Consider the following 19,864-nt stretch of genomic DNA (forward strand, 5'->3'; position numbering starts at 1 on the left):
CCATTATAAGAGTACAACGCCCCTTTTGGTATGCATCTCAGAAGACATCTACAACAACTGGAAAGGCACAGAAATAACTCACAAAGAGGATTACCGGCCTCAAACAGATGCCCTACGCAGATCGTCTCAAAAAACTCCAGCTTTACTCTGTCACATATTGCCTACTCAGAGGCAATCTCTGCTTAACATACAAAGCTATGTTGAACCCAGAGCTGTTGGACATGCTCCACGTAAAGAAATCCCAATCCCTTCGAGCTACACGCTCTAGGGACCTAAACCTTGTCACCACAATAAACAGAACATGCTGGAGGGATAGATTCCTGTCTCAGAGACTTTCTGTACTCTGGAACAAACTACCTATCTATATCAAACAAAGCTCCTCATTAGCACTCAAGAAAAATCTTGATGATTGGATGGAAGATAGGAAATTCACCCCGGGGATCACTTCTGCGGCTCTGCTTGACAGGGGCACAGGAAAATAATTTTCTTGGGTGGCAAAAGCCTGGGTACCGTTTGGCTAGGCTTATATAGGTCCTAGGGACAATAGCCTAGTACCTACCTATGAACCTATATATATATATATATATATATATATATATATATATATATATATATACATATACATATACACACACACACACACACACACACACACACACACACACACACACACACACACACCTCTGTATATATGTATTACTTACTAATGTATGCCTAACCCTAACCCTACTCCTACCTCTGTCTCTTACCCAATCCCTACATCAAGGCTTATTTCTGTTAATGTGGATAAAATAATTACAGGACTGAAATGCTCAGAAAGTGTCAAATTTGAGATCACTGCATAATATTTTAATGCATTGGGTACTATTCCTGTACATACTGACAACATGAAAATGAATGTAAGAGGATTAGAGTACAGTTGGCTGATTTTTTTTTAAGAAATCTGAAATAGTGAGGAAGACAAGAATGGGAAGATTTGGTAGGGAGTTTTTAAGAAGCTTCTATGAAGTTACGTGAGATATGGTTAAAGGAACGTGTCTCAAGGGAGACTGTATTAGTAATTGGGATCTTGTATTAGTAATGGGGATCTAATTGTTTGAGAAGTGGTAGCAAAGGGACTGAAGTAGTATTCTTTTTGCATTTCAGCTGCTATAGTGATGGAAAGAGGATTACTAGTGGAGTCCTTCACAGTGTGTTGTCGGTTATGTTTTGCCTGATCTAGCATTTTTTTCACCATGGACAAGTACATATTATGGTTACCATTTATGTTATGTTGTTGTGCCCCACACTACATGTATTTTGTAGCTTTGATGGCTAATCTAGTGTGGTCCTGAGTGCTGTGGGTGGCTTTCCACATGGACCAGGTCATATCCCTTTGGTGCTTTTCCTTACTGAGGTTGGAAGTGAACTGCAGGCAGTGGTTAAACCGAATGCTTCATTGCTGGAATTAGTATAGAGCAAAAGAAAAGGAGAGATATATTAGGGTCATTTGAGAACTAAACAGGTGTACAGTCAATATTCATATTCAACATTTCTTTTTTGTTGAGGGGGTGCTGTCTGCAAATTAGTGAAACTGAAGCAATTTTTTTTAATGAAGGATCAGCAGGAAATGAAGAGAAAGTGGACTGATAAGCTGTTTGGCAAAACATGGATAGACAGACATATACAAGTGAAATGAGTTAAAAGATAATATATAAGAGAGCAATTTGTGGGAAGGGTGTTAGTAAGTGACAGTGGTGATTACTTGGTAAACACTACGCATATTGGAACAGTGTTACAGTGTGCTTTTAGGGTTCCAAGCCAAAGTCCTTTAGAAAGGTAAAGTTTTCTTTTAGGATCCATGAGAAAAGGCTATCTAGGAAGGCACTGACTACGGGAATGGATGAAAGAGATGGTATGTATCTGGAGCAAAAGTATTTGTTCCGTCTTTTTTGCCACTTAAATTAACTCCGGTAAGCCAGCTCTGTTAGAATAGAAGGATAAAGCCCTGACTTCTAACTAGGTGACCAGAGTTTGACCAGCAGCTGGGGTGCTTGGTGGAACTGGTATGAGGAACCAGAAAAGAGACATGTTTTTTCCTGCTCATCTCATATCAAGGGGTGGGAGTACAGTTCCTGGGATGCATATTTTCATGGCTGAATCCCTCACAGAAATTGGGATACCACAGGGTCAATATCTTTAAAGGAAGGGAAGACTGGTCTGAAGGGTTACATTGCTCAGAGAAGCAAGATACAGCCTTGTAGATCCCACTGCACAACAAAACCATAGCATATTACTGGGTGTGCACTGTGCAGTTAGGGCCCTTAGAGTAGAGAACCTCTGCCCTCAGATTAATGATGACATTGTATTCTGCTGCTTGGTTCCTGCTCCAAGAGGAACACATGGAACACATCAGGGTTCTCACCTACTAGGGGGAAAGGATCAGCTGGTGGACTGAACACTGGTGGCAGCCTGGTGGTCACTAAGACAGAAGTAAAAGAAAGAAAAGAAAATAGCTGTGGTAATGACCCAGTATTGGACAGAGGGATCCAGCACAGCTGAAAGATGGAATCTTGTCGGACTCTAGCATATTACTGTTAAGCAGCAAGGCTCCTCCATCTTTGAGAGGGTCACAACAATTACTTTGATGGACTACACGGGAGGTACAGAGGCAGGATGACTGGATAGTATTAATCTTTAGCCATGTTTCAGCAAGTGAGACTACACCAGTAGGTATCTGGCTTAGTCATACATCTAACAGTTTTGTTTGCCATACTTTGGCAGTTTAGGTGATCAATGGAGAGCTTTTTAGCATGAAACATTTGGAGGTAGTCCTAAAAAGGGATGGAAAACTAATTGATGGATCAGGGTTCAATGCAATAACACAGTTGATTAACAGATGAAGTACAGAAAGGCAGAATTTATGTAGGATGTTTGCAACAAAGTTAGATTTATTGCGTGAACAATAGAAAAGCTAACACTATACAGTAAAGACATAACAGTGAGAAAAATCTTTTTTTGTGGGCAGGAGGGATTTGCTAGGATATGTTACGGGAAGTCAGACTATAGTAAGTATGGGTAACTTGGCTGAAAACATGCTAAGTATGAAGCACAAGCTGACTCTGGAATGTGTGGAAATAGTGTGTTTGAATAGATTAGAATTTGTAAGTATTGTGTGTGAAACGTATATGGGCAAAGCAGGAGGAGGATTAAAAAGGTGCTGGAGTCATGGTTAAATGTACAGTATCTGGGAGGAATTTGTGAGTAATAACAGGTTGGTTGTTAATGTGATAATACTTTATGGAGTTAGAAAGAATGTGTTAGAGGACTGCAAATATACCATAGTTGGTAAAAGAATTGTATGAATGCAAAGAGGTTGTGTTAAGTAATTTAATGCTGTCACTGGTAGAGGAAGGATTAATATATAACTACGATCTACAGCAGTAAAGTGAGGTATAAGAAGACACAGAAACAACGCTGAAAAATGCAGAAGAGGGAGTTGCTGAGGAGATTAATAAAGTCCATTACTTTCAGGAGGAACTGGAGGTTTAAATAAGTCTAATGCTGCTACCAGTATAGGAGGGTGGTAAGAGGGGTAAACAAAATAATAATAATAATTATAATAATAATAGGGGTAACAAGATGAAATGAGTAAAGAATCTATAGCTGACACGGGCAGATGAGAGAGGCAAAAGTGTTACAGAATTCTATTACTACCATTATAAGAGGAGAATTGTTGACTGATGAAGAATGCTGGGTTAACAAGTGGAGGCAGGGGGTTATGTGTGGTAACAGAATTTTACAGCTGTCTCAGACAGAAGATGAAGTTGTCAGCTTACGAAGTGAACTGCTCGTTATTTCAATAGAACAGGTCAAAAATGAATGACAATGTGTGCGAAGTAATTAGGACAGAGCACAGCTACAGAAAATAATTGTTTAATTTGAAATGGAATCTTTTAGGAAAACTTTTAGGCAAAATTTTCTGGACAATTTTTGGGTTAGCATTTAGGAGTGTTGTAAGACACATTAAATAACTTGATAAAGTGGAGGTCCAGTATAACAAGAATGGCCTGAGTGCTACGGCCTTTAATGCCATGTTCTGATATAACAGAAGTTCTCAGAGTAAGAGTCATCTGTTATATAATAAATATATTAAATGCACATGCCCCTGTTAGAACCATCAGAGTAAAATCAAACTATACCCCCTGGCTAAGCAGAGACACTAGGGCCCTTCTGAAAACTAGAGATAAAGCCTGGGAACTATGGCATAAGACTAACAGTAGTTTCTAAACAACAGTATCAAGAACTTAAAAATAAGGCAAAAAAAAAACAAATAAAACAGGATAAAATAAATTTCTATGATAGCATTCAAACCACTTATAAAAAACCCTCATAAATTCTGTCCAGCTATAAACTCAATCCTTCACCCAGGAAAATCTACTACACCAATGCCAAACATCCACAAAAATTCTGATAGCATAGCTAGCATTTTTAACAAACATTTTACTGAATCTATAATTGCCCTTTCCAAACAGCAAACTCCTACTCCTGATACTAAACCAGCCAAGTCTACAACTAGCAATGCCTCATTCTCTTTCTTCCCAGTTCCTACAGCCACTATAAGAAAACTACTACAGAAACTAAAACCTACTACACTTGCCATATATAACTCAAATGTGCAGCAGAATCTATAGCCTTCCCAGTATCAATCCTTATAAATAGATCCATTCTCGAAAACAAGCTCCCTCAACTGTGGAATATTTCCCATGTAATCCCACTTAATAAACGGGGACCTTCCACAGAACTGACAAACTATCAGCCAATTGCTATTCTTTTACCTCTTTCTAAACTACTCGAAAGGTGTAGTCATCTCCAGGTCATGAAATTCGTACTAACAAACAACCTTCTCGCAAACATTCAGCATGGGTTTTGCCCATCACATGGTACCACTACAGCTCTCTTATCCTTCACTAATATCGTAAACCATCACAGGAGTAACAACAACTTTGTATCTGCCATCTTTCTAGACTTATCAAAAAGCTTCTGATATGGTCTCCCATTCCAAACTAATAGATGCACTAACTGAACTATCCTTCTCACCATCTGCCACAGCATGGTTTCATAATTATTTATCTGGCCGTCAACAAATCTATGGCAGAGTGACCTATCTCCACTCCTTCCTGTAGCCAATGGTGTCCCCCAAGGATCTACCTTGGGCCCTCTCATTTTCTCCTTCTTTACTAATAATCTACACACAGCTACTCCACATGGTTCTATAATACAGTATGCGATGATTCAACACTTATCTGTGCTGCCACTTCTCTATAAACTCTTCATTCTCAAACACAGGAATCTATCACTTCTGTTGAAACATGGTTAGCCAATGCCCATCTAATCCTGAACCTAAACAAAACTAAATTATTACTCTTCCAACCTAACAAGACATCTATCTCATGCCAAACATTTAACATAACAGCCAAAGACAATACTGCAATCACTCCGACAACCCATACAAAACTTCTTGGAGTGGAAATAGACAATACCCTAAATTTTAACTTGCATGTCTCCCTAACTATAAAAAAAGTCCATAAGAAACTTGGAAGTCTATATAGGCACAAAAGATTCCTGACCACAATGGCCAAAATTACATTAGCACAAACCCATCTGCTCTCCACTCTACTATATGCCTCTCCAGTTTTAACAAATCTAAGGAAAACTGACTTATCTAAGCTAGAAGCATGTTATAATAAAATTGCTAAGTTTGCATCTGACTGCCCATATAGAACCCATCATAAGGATACTAGACTGGCTTGAACTTCCTATTCTATACAACCAACTCTCTCAAAATTGAAACACAACCAACTAGAACCCCTGCACTACAAAATCTCATCCTTCCTTACAGTTCCAGCAGACCACTTTGCTCTAACAACAAGAACTTACTCATCGTCTCCAAGGCCAACAACACTGCAGGAGAATCTTTATTTTCCAACTATGTATCTCGTATATGGAACTCCCTTCCTAACTCCATTCTCTCAATCTCATCCACTAACCACTTTAAGCCATCACTTAAAGCTTATCTAATAAATAAGTGGCTATGTTCCTGTACCAACCACTTATGAATGCTCTGATACATCACAGTATACCCAAAACATATCCCACTTCTCCCCCGGTGTTTAATCCTTTGTTCCTACCGACCTCTCTTAACCTTATATCTTGACATAAGTCATACCTACAAGTAGTACTAGCTATGTTCAAAGCCTAGGTTTTTTTGTCAAGATGTAACAGATTTGTAAGTTCTTATGTATACTACATTTTGTTTACTTTATACTTTTTGATTACTGCAGTGTGTGCATGAAAATTTACTGTTACTCATGGAGCTTTTCTCCCCGGGCCTCTACTGAAAAAGGACCCGTGTCCAGTCAGACTTTCCCAGTAAACAAATGTTAAATAAATAAAATAAATAAATTATTATTCTACACAGACAGAAAAAATATAAGTGGGAAAGCTTGGTTCTCAGTTCCCTCTTAGAAGACCGAAGACACATTCTTTCAAATATCGAAGCGGCTTTTAAGTGATTTCTTTCCCTAGGAAAGAATTTGCTTGGCTGCTTCGCTACTTTGCCGGTTTCAGCACTGTACTGCAGTCTCGGAGTTGGTATATTTAAGTAGGGGGGGGGGCAAAGCCCCCCACTTAATGTAATGTTTAAAGTGTTTTATTTATTTATTTTTTTGGAACAGCGATTTTTTTTTCCCTAAGAAAAAAAATTGCTGTTCTGACAGTTCGAAATTGTAAGCTTTCACTTACATAGGGTCGATTAATCACCGTTCGTTTATTTAAGCGTTCAGTGATCTAATATAGACCCTTGGTTCTCCAGTTTATTTCCATAATGGGATACATTCTGTGCAGAGTCTGCAGTGACACGCTGCTAAACTTTTCCACAGATGTGCTTAAGTGCAGTGTGTGTGTGTGTGTGTGTGTGTGTGTGTGTACACTTACATATGCTTCCTGTGAAGTACTGGCATCCCATCAAGGAATGGTTTGCTGCAGTATCCCAAATGAGTGCTAAAACAGGTGTCAACTTACCTCTGCTGTGACTATTAACAGTGTCATACATAACAGAAAATGAATGAATGAAAATACAGGATATGTACATCTACTGTATTAGAAAAAATCCTTTAAAACAAATCTGATCTTGAAATGGTTAAGCTAACAATAAAAACCAAGCAGCATTACTAAGTCTGACTGTTACCTGTTTTGAGTAGCCACCATATATGACTATGTTACCATCTGGAGTGGTTGCCATTAGACAAGCAGATCGAGGTGCAGGAGCAATTCCAGCTGGGGACAGCTTTGTCCAAGTGAATGTGTCCAGGTTGAAGGAATACAGGTCATTATAGTAAACATAATCCCTAATTTTAAAAAGAAGAAGAAAGAATTTTTTCTACATAAAAGGCACACACATTAAATGTTGTGGAATAATTTTGTAATGACTTAGGTAGTTAACAAGATGCTGGTACAGAAAAAAATTCAAAATTAATTACTTTCTCAGACTAAAGGTGATTTGTTCTACAACAAAGAGGCAACTGCCAACTTGCAGGTGCAAACATAATTCATTACTTTAATTTCAGAGTCTGTTATCATGACTAATTAACTCAATTTTCCTGTCTGTAGGAATAGTTTTCATCAAAAAGGTAATACTTAGTGACAATCTTACATTAAATTAATTTTCTATAGCTTATTCTCATTCTTGCAGAATTTTTTTTGTACACAGTGCCATCCTGAGGCTCATTGTGCTTTACAAAGAGAAAAAAAAGAAAACAATCATATCCTCGTTATTCTTACTGGACACTCTTTTATATGATAATACTAGTTCATAGGTTGGTACTGGGCTATCTGCCCGAAGGCCTATATTAGCCCAGCCACGTTGTGTGGTATTCACCGCCCCTTTAGTAGTTCCCTAGACCCTTGTACTAGCAGCTAGTACCCTTGGCCCCTATCTAGTAGGGCTGTTGGTGTGATCCCCGGTGTGAACTTTCTGTTACCCAGCCACTCATCAAGGTTCCTCTTGAAGAGTGATAGTGAGGGGCTCTGTCTTATGTAGATCGGGACCCTGTTCCATAGTAAGGGAAGTCTCTGTGAAGGGAATCTATCCCTCCAGCATGTTCTATTCAATGTTGTGTTGAGGTTTATATCCCTAGAGCGTGTAGCTCGAGTAGATTTGGTTTTGCTAAGATGGAGCATGTTCAACAATTCTGGGTTGGACATGGCTCTGTACGTTAGACAGATATTGCCTCTGAGAAAGCGGTATGCAACAGAGAACAGTCTTAGCTTTTTCAATCGTGCTGCATAGGGCAACTGTTTGAGGCCAATAATCCTCTTGGTTAGGTACCTCTGTGGTCTCTCCAGCTGCTGGAGATGTCTAGCCAGGTACATTCCAATTGGTGCATTGAATGCAATAATGGGTCTGATGAGGAAAGAGTAGAGGGGCACCATTACATCCTTATATCTTGATGCGAACCCTTTCGTGATTAGATGGATCACATAGAAGGATTTTCTAACCACTTTGGCAACATGGTTATCAAAGGAAAGCTGACTATCTACTTGGGTCCCTAGATCCCTTATTTCTTCTTCAGATTTCAGGGGATTACCTCCTATGTTGCAGTTTGCAGGTACTCTGTTTTTTCCAAAGGGGATTACTACGCATTTTTTTGCATTTAGCTTGAGACCATGGCTTTGACACCATGCATCAGTCTCATTTAGGCCCTTCTGGAGGATCTCCATGTCGGCCAGAGACTCTATTATAGCACCCAGTTTGCAGTCGTCCGCAAACTTAGTCAGCCACAGCCCTTCTGTGCTTGCCTGTACTTCTGAGAAGTATATGCCAAACAGGAGGGGCCCCAGGACAGAGCCCTGAGGCACACCACTCGTTACTGGTCTGGATTCGGACATAGATCCCGCTACTCTTACTTTATGGGATCTGCCTGAGATCCAGTTTGCAATCCATCTTGTGACCTAAGGGTTTATGCCCAGGCTGGTGAACTTATCAATAATACCTGAATGGGGAATGGTGTCAAAGGCTTTAGCAAGGTCAAGGTAAGCCGGGTGTACCTCCTTTCCCTTATCTATAGCCTGAGTAACTGTCTCAAAGAAATCCACGAGGTTTAGGAGGCATGATCTGCCTTTGACGAAGCCGAACTGTGTGGGGTCCACGACTGGAGGTTCCCAATCTCTCCATTTATGAGTTCCATAATGATTCGCTCAATAGCCTTACAGATCAGACTGGTCAGGCTTATTGGTTGGTAGTTCCCAGGGTCAGTTGTGGCCCCACTCTTGTGTAGCGGGACCACCGTTGCCGTGCACCATTCTATGGGCAAATATCCTGTGGAGAGGCTGAGACTGAACATGATATTAAGATGTGGGGTTAATTCCTTTTGGAGCTTGCATATGACATAGCCTGGGACACCATCTGGTCCCATGGAGGCAGTGTTTTTAGCTTTAGATAGAGCCTTGTTAACCAACGTATCAGTAATAATTGGACTTACACAATCCCCTGGAATGGTAATAGGCCCTGTAGGTGGTGGTGGGGGGGATTTGCACTGAACCTGTCAGCCAAGATGTTGGCAATGTCAGAAGGGTCAGTGTATTTTGTTCCATTTTGTAATAGCTCAGAACAGACCTGAGCATTGCCATTTAGGTTTTTGACGTAGCCATAGAAGGCCTTATGGTTATCCTTGGCATCCTTGGCAACTTTCTTTTCAAAATTAGCTTTAGCTGACTTGATGAGGGCCCTCAATTTCTTACTAATGCTGATCAGGGATGATTTTTCTACTTGAGATTAGGCCTTTTTTGTATAAGTCTCCTCCTCTGATTGTAAAGTTTGCTTATGGCCGGGGTCCACCAGACTGGTTTCTTCTTGCTTGAGGAAGGAGTCTTGGTTTTATTTGGGATAGCACGGTCCATGCAATCCTGAAGATGCATATAGAGTGCCTTGGTGTAGGATTCCGCATCCTGGATATCATTATCCTTCTGCAAGGGAATAGTGAAGCTTTCCACTTCGGATGCAAGTAGTTTGAAGTTTGCTTTGGAAAGGTTTTTGACTATGGTTTCTTTGACTGGGGGAGGTGGAGGGGTGAGGATGTCCAGGGTTATCAGTTTGTGGTCAGATCTGACCAAGGAGGGAGTGATAACGGGTGTGGTACAATGGACGCCCATATTTGTGATGATTAAATCCAATATGTTGTCCCCTCTGGTGGAGGAACATGCTAGTTGTTCAAGGGCATTTGAATTTATAAATTCTATGAATCACTGAGCATAGGAGTTGGAACATTGGTAGTTCGCCCAGTCTATACCAGGGTAGTTGAAATCACCCAAGATTATGGTGTTGGGTAAGACCTTTATATTTTCCAATGTCTCAAGGAATGCAGAGTGAGCATCTTGGGACATGGTGGGCGATCTATAACCGACTACGACTTGAAATGTGGTTTTGCCTGCTGATAGTTGCACATGGATGATCTCTGGGGCATCATGCTGCGCTACTAACCTGGAGATATGGGTATCCTTGATGAATATGGATACACCTCCACCCTTTGTACTGCGATCCGGTAACTGAGGCCGGAAAGTATGATATGAATTGTAACCTGGCAGTGCTGGGGTGCTCTCTTGAGCCTTGAACCAGGTTTCCATCACTGCACAAACATCGATTTTCTCCATGCTGAGGAGAGCCTCGAGTGTGTGCATTTTGAGGTTGAGACTTCTGGCGTTGAGTAGCATTACCCTTAGTTTTTGGTTACCTGTGCTGGTTACGGTGGTTGGTTTGTCCTTTGAGCCTTGCCTAAAAAAGGCACTATGGGGATGGCAAGAGCCTTGGCCAGTATTCGAAAACCTAGGGGTGACAGGTGCAACCCATCTCTGGCAAAACAGCGAGGCTTGTCTATCATGTCATCCCAGGCAGACAGACACTGGATCCCCTTAGAATGACACCAGAAGCTTAGCCAATTGTTGAAATTGATCATTTTGTCTTTGTATTGTGGTATCATTCTAGGTGAAGGTAGTATGCTACTCAAGGTCAGGGTCATACCAGCTTGGGCTACATGATCAGAGCTCCTCAATGTCTCTTTTCATGTAGTCCAGGGAGGTACGTCTTAGATCATTCACACCAACATGTACAATGACAGTGTCATACTTGTACCTGTTCTGGAGTGACCTAAGTGCCTGTGTTATGTGGCGGATCCGAGCACCCGACAGGCAGCTGACAGTAACCTTCTGCTTGTTCAGCCTGGTGAGTGGAACATCCGTGTGCCTTACCATAGAGTCTCCTGTTACTAGCGTGTTAGGTATGGTGTTTTGCCGTAAGGGCTGTTGTGAGGCACACTGCTGAGGTGAATTGTGTGTTTTCTGGGTTGTGTTTGGGGGTGCAAGTTGCTTGCTTGTCTGCTTTGGAGGGCACTGTTTCTTTTTCAAATTGGTACATAGTGCCTCCAAATATGTTTTTGTGTATTTATGCGTATGTTTTGCCGGTGCAAGTTTTGTAGATTCATGTGTGACAGGTGGTGTGATGCAAGTGTGTCCCTTATCCTCTTGACTGTCTGTTACAGTCATGGGTTGAGAGCGCTTAGCCTCCAGTCTGGCTGTGTATTTGCATCTCTCACAAGCTTTGTCTCTAGAGGTAAGAGGAGAGGGTTGTCTGCATACATGAGGCAGTTGTGACATTGCCTCAGGATGCCCAATTCCACCAGACGAACTGGAGAGTACACCTGAAGCTGACCTCTGGACATGCTTTGAAGAGTAAATTGAACTTAAGTCCTGTGGACGATCGAGGGTATTATGCTATATTATAATAGTGCTGTCTAGGAAATTTGGAGAATAATAGTGCTATCTAGGAGATTAGGACAAGTGCTGATTTCTGTTTTGCAAGTGCTGCAATAAGAGCAGCTGATCTGAAGCACTTGAGTTGAGGCTTGCCTAGTTCTAAGGGAAAATTTACAGCGCAGACTTTGTGGGGCCTAGTATACCCCAGCTAATAGGCGCTGCTCTGTGCGCAAGACCACGCAAAAAGAGAGTTGCAGGGTTTTTCCTCTAGATAAGTGAGGAAAGTGAGTACAAGACCTGTTTTTCTCAAAGCAAGTGAGAAAAGTAAGTACAAAAACTGTTTTCCTCTAGGTAATGAGGAAGATAGAGTGCTATAGTAATTAGTAGCTTATTTAGTGCTTACAAGTTCTGAACAAGTGCTGAGCATGAACAAGCAAATTTAAGTGCTAAAACTAAGAATCTGTATCTGCACTAGATGAGTTACAGGACAGAAACAAGTGCAAATACAGGCTTTCAAATCAGAAAGATGAGAGAGATGGAAGAGATTGCCCAAACGGCTAATAACTACAAATTCTGGGCCAGAACCACTACTTATGTGGTAGACAGGTTACCTAGTGCTTACCACTCCCCACTGATAAGCTAGAAGGCTTCCCTCCAACACAGAAAAGCTTGGGGGACTCAGAAGCTTACATACAGTCCTGGATACAGCAAATCTGTATCTGGAACACTAGTTACAGGAAAGGTAGGAAACAGGCTTACATTATTTTTACAGAAAAGTAGCAAAAACAGTAGTAAAAACAATTCACATGCAGTGCAAGCTAGCACACTTGAGTATGCAGCAATATTAGACCAAACACAGTTTAAAAAATGCAATTAAATTAAAAAGGACTAAAGGCAAGTGCAGAAAGAGTTTATTAGGTAGAATGTGGTAAAGAGATGGGATGGGGGAGTGTCCCAGATCAAATCTACAGTGGGGCGGGCAACTGCAAAAGCCACCAAATTTAAACTGCAAACCAAAAATAGGGAGAGTGGGTGGGACAAAACAGTTTCAACAGAGATCTAAGCAAAAACTAACACCATAAACTTTAAAACCAAAAAAATATTCTCAGCTCTGTATATTTGCCGATCAGTCTCTCAGAACAGTGAGACAACAGTTTCAACACAAATCTAAGCAACAATTAAACTCTATAACCCAAAAAAATATATACACAGCTCTGTATAATTGCAGATAATATTTAAGGCAGTCTCTCAGAACACAGGTTCCAGCAATTCCTAGTGATGTCAATAGGGAACTACATAAAATATACATACACACACACATATAAAGAGAAGTACAGACACACAGACAGATATAGATACGTACATATACACATATGTATATGTGTATATACATGGTTTACTACTGGCATTTCAAATCCGCTTTGGTTGAGAATGTCAACCTGAAATGTGGAATTTAGAATGTCAAAAAGTAAACCAAAGAGAAAACTAATACATTGACAACCATGGTTCACTCACCTCCTGTTATGCACATTAACGTGCCATTAGAATGTACTATCAATGGTACATTAATTCTGCTATTTTGTGGAGGCTGTACCCCACCTCTGCAGATTAAATATACCAACTTCGGGATCGCACTACATTGAGGAAATGGGCTAATTCCCTGTTCCTCACTGAACTGTGATCTCCCTGCACAATGTCGAACCCAAAAGCTCCAATTACACTATCTGTTCCTGTAGTGTAATCGATCCATTTGAATTCGACATTCTGCCGACTTGAAAACTGTATATATATATATATATATACATATATATATATATATATATATATATATATATATATATATATACACACACACACACACACACACACACACACACACACACACACACACACACACACACACATCTGTGTGTTTGTATGTATGTATATACATAAACTTAATTTGACAGTGTACAACCCATCAGTATTAAATCTGGGGCTCATGCACATTTCATCATCACAAAGCTATCATACATTCTCATGCAGCAATTAAATAGTACCAGTGAGGAAAAAGAATGCTCATTTAAACAGATTTCACATATATGATCAGTAAGTGCAAACGTAGAAAGAATATTACCTCTTAAAGGACAAGTGAAGAACTACAGACACCTCTGATTCACCATTTTAACAACCAAGGGAGGACAGAAAGCACATGAAGATTACACCATGATGAAGATGACTCTCTGTCATAAGAGTGGGAGCAAGTCACATTCAGGCAACTGCAAACTTGGTAGTATAACCTTAGAGGCAGGTAAGGTGCTGGAAGAAGTGCTAAAGTAAAAATGGTGATATATTTATAAGCTACTGGGATATGAGACCCAACACAGCACTGTTACACAACTAAATGGACAAGCCAATGCCCTTTGACTGACTGACCAAAACAGCAAATGGAGAGGACATGCGGTCAAAGCAGTAAATGGAAAGGACATGTGGTTGTAACCTGCCCGAATTTTTACAAGGCATATGACAGCATGACATAACGGGTTAGAAAAGTAAGACATGGAGGAGACAATCTGCAGATAAAGCCTAAACAAAATTAATAAACATAGTTCATTCTACAGACAAAAGGACTGAAACATATGTAAGAAAAGGTTCCGCATTAGGTCCAGTCCTTTTTCATGTATTATGGAGTAACAAACTTGGTAACGCTAAAGGAATGTTCAAATATATTTTGAATAGAATACAATGAGGAAGTCCCAAGTAAGTTAACGGGAAAAAAAATCAACAGGGTGAATATACTGCTGGTGCAGAAAACGTTAGCATTAATATAAGTGGAAGGAGACTAAGCAGTATTTACATTGGGAAAAGACTACTCTATCAGAAATACTGGATGAGCAAATTAATACAACTAAGGAAATGTTTTTTGAGCTATGGTACAGAACTGGAGAGAAATAGCTTGTGAGGGTATGTCCCAGATGACTGGAGAATAAGCATATTTGTGCCAGTGTACAAGAACAAAAGGGACATCCACAGCTGTGGGCAGTACAGAAACATCAAACTTATCACATTGCATGAAAGTTCTGGACAGGGTGATTGATAAACAGATACGGAGAGTAGTAGAATGTAAGACAGGAGATGAGCAGTTCAGATTCAGATCAGGATGAAGCACAACTGACCTAATGTTTGCAGTGAGGCAGATAAATGACAAGAAGCTAGAGATGAGGAAACAGTCCAACTGAGCATTCCTAGCCTTGGAGAAAGCAAATGACAAGGTCCCAAGAAAGGTGATCTCAGCAGTACTGCAGAAGTCCCAGAAACACTGGTAGAATTAGTGCAGGCTATGTACAAGGACCTAATGACTCAAGTATGAATAGTGTTTGGCCTCACAGAGGGGTTCCCAGTGGGAGTGGGTGTACACCAGGGTTCAGATATGAGCCCACTGCTGCTCCCACTGGTGAGAGACTACATTAGCAAACAGGTTTGAGGGGACAGATCAACAAAGTTACTGTATTTAAATGATGTGGTTTTGCAGGTAGATTCTGAGCAAGAACTTCAGCAAAGGATAGGGGAATGGAATGCAAAACTGAAGACATATGGAATGAAACTAAGCACAGATAAGACAGTGGTGGTTGTTTGTGTTTCAGCTTTTTCCCGGTAAGGGGTCGCCACAGCAGAACTCCGGTCTGCTAATGACTGGCAGTAGATTTTTACGAAATGCCGAGGTGCCAGCTCAACGCCCAACCTTCAACGAAGGCACGTCCATTTACGCATGCATGTCTTTTGAATGCTACCCAACCACGGGGAGGACATGCAGACTCCACACAGAAGGCACTCCCAAGCCAAGCCGAGAATCGAACGGGAGAACCTCTTGCTGTGAGGTAACAATGCTACCGCCGTACCACCGCGGCTACAGATAAGACAGTGGTAATGGCAGCAAATTGGGGAAATCAAAAGAAGCTGAAAATTGAGAAAAAAGGGACAATAGTGGAACAGTTAAATGGCTTCAAGTATCTGGGAGGGGTGGTGGAGGAGAAAGGAAGTCAAAATGAAAAGGTCAAAGCTAGAATCAGAGGGGCTGCAGCCAACTGGAATAGACTCTCAGGTGTAATCTAGGACAGAAGAATGCCAAAAAAGATGAAAAGTAAGGTGTACAAGACAGTGGTGCGACCAGTACTACTGTATGGTTTCACGCATCTGGGCACATGTTAACCTCTGCAGTTCGCACATTTCTGTCTCATATTTCTAAAGTAGTCACAGCTATGATTCCCAAATGAATGCATGACCATCACTTGATGGCACTTGCTGGCACAAAGAAGGAACGTTCAGCAGGCAGACTTGCAGGAAGCAACATGGTGCCAGTAAACACCATGAAGAAACAACAATAGTTGTTGTGTCTTTCGGCTTTTCCCAGTTAGGGGTCACCACAGCAGAACTCCGGTCCGCTAATGATTGGCAGTAGATTTTTACATGCCGAGTTGCCGGCCCTGACGCACAACCTTCAACGAAGGTACGCCCATTCACTCATGTCTCCACACAGAAGATGCTCTAGCTGAGAATTGAACAGGACGTCTTACTGTGAGGCAACAATGCTACCGCAGCACCACCACCGCAGTATGAAGAAACAACAACAGTATGTTTTGTAAATTGTTGTTGATTGCAGTCCAGAAAACAATCTGTACTTGTAAAGAAAACACACTACATTACATTTTAACAACATTAATGAACATTTTTCATGATCGGAAACCAGCGGCTATTGCCACGAAAATCTGGTTGCGATAATATGTAAGTACTCTGAAAAGGTACCTCAAGCCAACAACCAAAATGAGTAGAAAATTTCTTACTTATAGGGTCTGCCAAAGTGTTGCACTAGGAATGTAAAGCAAATTGAGCTTCAGGCTCAACTTTGTTGTTAGTTTGCAAATCACTTTAGAAGGCCAGCCCACTAGAAGAAGTGAGGGTTTCCATATGTGCTGATGTGCCACATCACAGTGATGTCCTCTGTCACTACGTGCAGTGTCCCTGGTCTCAGTACTCATTGGGATGCCAAAAATACAATTAGTTCCTTCAGACTGATGTTTTGTCTTCTGCTCCTGAACTCAGAACAAATGATAGCTGGCAGCTCAGGAATAATATTACGCATTTATTTACAGTCACTGGTCTGGCTCTAAAGTATTTTTGATGGTGCCACCAGTGGGATTCCTTAATAAACGCAAGGATCCCAGAGGGGGGGGGCTATGATCAGAGTGTGTTAATTCCACATGCTGTTCAGGTACCAATGCAGTATCTTCATGAGCAGTCTAGCACTTTATTATCAGTACAGGGGATGACATAACCTAGGACTTTGAGGAAAGACCATACATTTTGAGGTGGTGTATGAAGAAAGAAGTCTTTTGTGAGTTGCACCTTGTCCTACAGAAGGAGACCACAGCTTTCTATATCCAGAATGGCCTCTGTTAGATTCACAGGCAGCTGTAGATCTAAGACTGAGAACGCTTGAATCAGGCAGTCATCCAGACAAGGTAAATAAGTGCTTCATTCAGGCTTATACATGTGACACTGGAAACTGGCACTTGGTTAATACCATGCATGCAGTAGAAAGGCCAAATGTTAAAGGACTAAACTAGCAATGGTAACCTCCCACTAGAGTCTAAGAAACTGTGTGCCCTATAGATGCAAAAGTGCAACCAGGCACCCTTCATATCCACGGTAATGATTAAGGCATCTCTCAACAATATTATCAGCAAAAACTGCCACAAGCTTTTTAACCTGAAAAATCTAAAATGTGTCTTTAATTATCCCACTCCTTGGAAAAGACATCACCATGAGTACCCCCACCACCACCACCACCACCACACACACACAAACACACACACTTTCTGCTGTTCACCATGAAGACTGTAAGGACTGCCTTGTAGTGCAGCTTGTTTTATAACTGAGAGGGCAAACTCCATCTGTTAACTTATAGTTGGATGAATGCCATGGGAAGAAGTGAGCAAATTCTGCTGTATAATTGGTGGATACGTCCTCTGTTCTCCACCTGGACAAATACAGGAGGAACCAATGCTGTCTGAAAACAGACAGCCTTCCCTCCCAGGAGATCTAGGACAGGGAATGTGCACAGGGGCTCTGGCTATCTGCCACTTGTGTTACAGAATAGGGTACATTTTCTGGAACTGTTTAACACAAATGGCAGTAATAGGAAGTTCAACAGGTAACTAAATAAACATAAATGGCCAAGCAAGGCCAAAACAGTATTAACAAGAGCTACACGTTATTACAACATCTAAAAGAAAAAAACAGTTGTTGTCAAAAGATGCATGTCTACTCTCATAAAGTCCTACAGGACTGCAGAAAGTCACATGGTTCTTTATACTGGACATTAGGCATATAAATACTGAACTCACCAAAATGTAGAGAGAGAGAGCACTCTGTAAGTTGTCTCTCTGGTGCGAGAATGAGGGACATTAAAAAGGCCCTCAGGTACCTTGACTGTCCTAAGCAAGGGAATTACCTTGTGGGCATTTTACAAGAGTGAACAACCTTAGGCTCATCACCTAGAGGAAATGCAGACATAGACTACTGAATCCTTCTTTTCCTTCAATGAAGAAAAGTCACTGGGATTGGAGTAGTGTTCTACCATTACAAAAAAATGGCATGCCTAAGTTCAAAGATAAAAAAAAATGGCTAGTTAATGGTGTTATACCATGGGATCCAGCATGTGTCTTCCTGGGACGAGGTGGTTAACAGGCCCTACTTCTTTGCCAAAAATGGGTTACCTTATTTATTTCATGGCTTTTACTTATTGGCTTCCAGTAAGCTATAACCACTGCTACAAAATGTAAAACTGACACCAACTGTACCACTGGAAAGCCACAAGTAATGCCAGGCTACAAGAAAAGCAACTGTGAAGCCAGCATGAAACAGAATGCATTCTTTTTTGCAGTGTACACTATTAAACAGAAATATGAAACTTTTTCTGAATGTCAGAGGATAGGAACAGTCTATGAAATGTTTTATCTCCAGACATGCTTGCACCTCTGGCTAATGTATCAAAGATGAAAGACCAGTGGATGTTAACTGCTACAATAACTCATCTCCAAGACACCAAGGGGATTTGGGATTCAAGGAAAGCAGATGCCAAGATGTTTTCATAAACCTTGGTGGTTGTTATGAGTAACAGAACTGGTTTTACAACTAGTTTGCCTAGAAACAGGGTGAATACGCCATGAATACTGGAGGCTGGAGAAAAGACATTTTATAAAAACAGTGTAAGAAAAGAAAGTTATTATTGATATTGTCTTGTTAGTGAGGTGCCATTTGTGAGTACTAGTTACTTTATAGGGGCAGTATTTCTGTAACAGGATAGGCAAGGAAATTAGATATCCAGAGCTTAGGTATTTCTGAATGTATCTTATCTATAAATATTTCCTTTTTATTTGCCTTTCCTTTGTGCGCACTGTTGTTTATCTGACAAGAGGGCAATCATTTTTTTATACTGTTTGGTAACAAGCTGTACGGCACACATCTTCTAAGAGACTGCTTAGGCCTACTATCAGTGAAAAACAGAGTATTAACTGGAGTATTTTGTATTTGGCTTGATCCTAGACCAACTGGTGACTGGTGGTCTCTGGCTCTAAAACTCTAAGAGGAGGCAATACAACAGGGGGACTCAAGAATTCTGCCAGCCTTCTCTGGGAAGTACAGTAAACCTATGTGAGTATGTGTGCACGTGAGCATGAAAAGTAATACTTTGCACAAAAGGCAGTTATCATAAATAAAGGGACACTGGAAGGCACTGTTTCACAAAGAAAGTTGTGAAAGAATGCAGTTCAGTCTAGGTATGGAGGATGGAAGTCCATACCCATGACAGCAGTACATATTCCCTTTATGTTCTTGGAGCAAGGATACCCTTTGTAAAGTAGGTATTTAAACAGGGTTGGGTATACTTTACTATTACTTCATCATTGGTTGGCAGTGGTGGGATTCAAAGCTCATTGGTGCCAATCTAGCAGCAAATTTGGTGGCAATGGTTACAGCATACCCTCACACTCGAGGCAGTAATGCCACATCACCTCCACATTTTGTGGCAGTGGTGGGA

General features: G+C 40.9%; 1 protein-coding gene across 1 annotated transcript in view; it reads right to left on the reverse strand.

Moving 5' to 3' along the window:
• Window positions 1-19,864, reverse strand: part of KLHDC4 (kelch domain containing 4) — a 406,967-nt gene that overhangs the window by 117,229 nt on the left and 269,874 nt on the right. Inside the window, exon 7 of the mRNA XM_044081531.1 lies at window positions 7,229-7,388. Within this exon, the coding sequence (XP_043937466.1) occupies window positions 7,229-7,388 (160 nt within the window). The remainder of the gene's footprint in view (window positions 1-7,228; window positions 7,389-19,864) is intronic.

This window comes from Protopterus annectens, chromosome 8.part0, assembly GCF_019279795.1.
Source record: "Protopterus annectens isolate FY-2018-M chromosome 8.part0, PAN1.0, whole genome shotgun sequence".
Classification (NCBI taxonomy): domain Eukaryota; kingdom Metazoa; phylum Chordata; order Ceratodontiformes; family Protopteridae; genus Protopterus; species Protopterus annectens.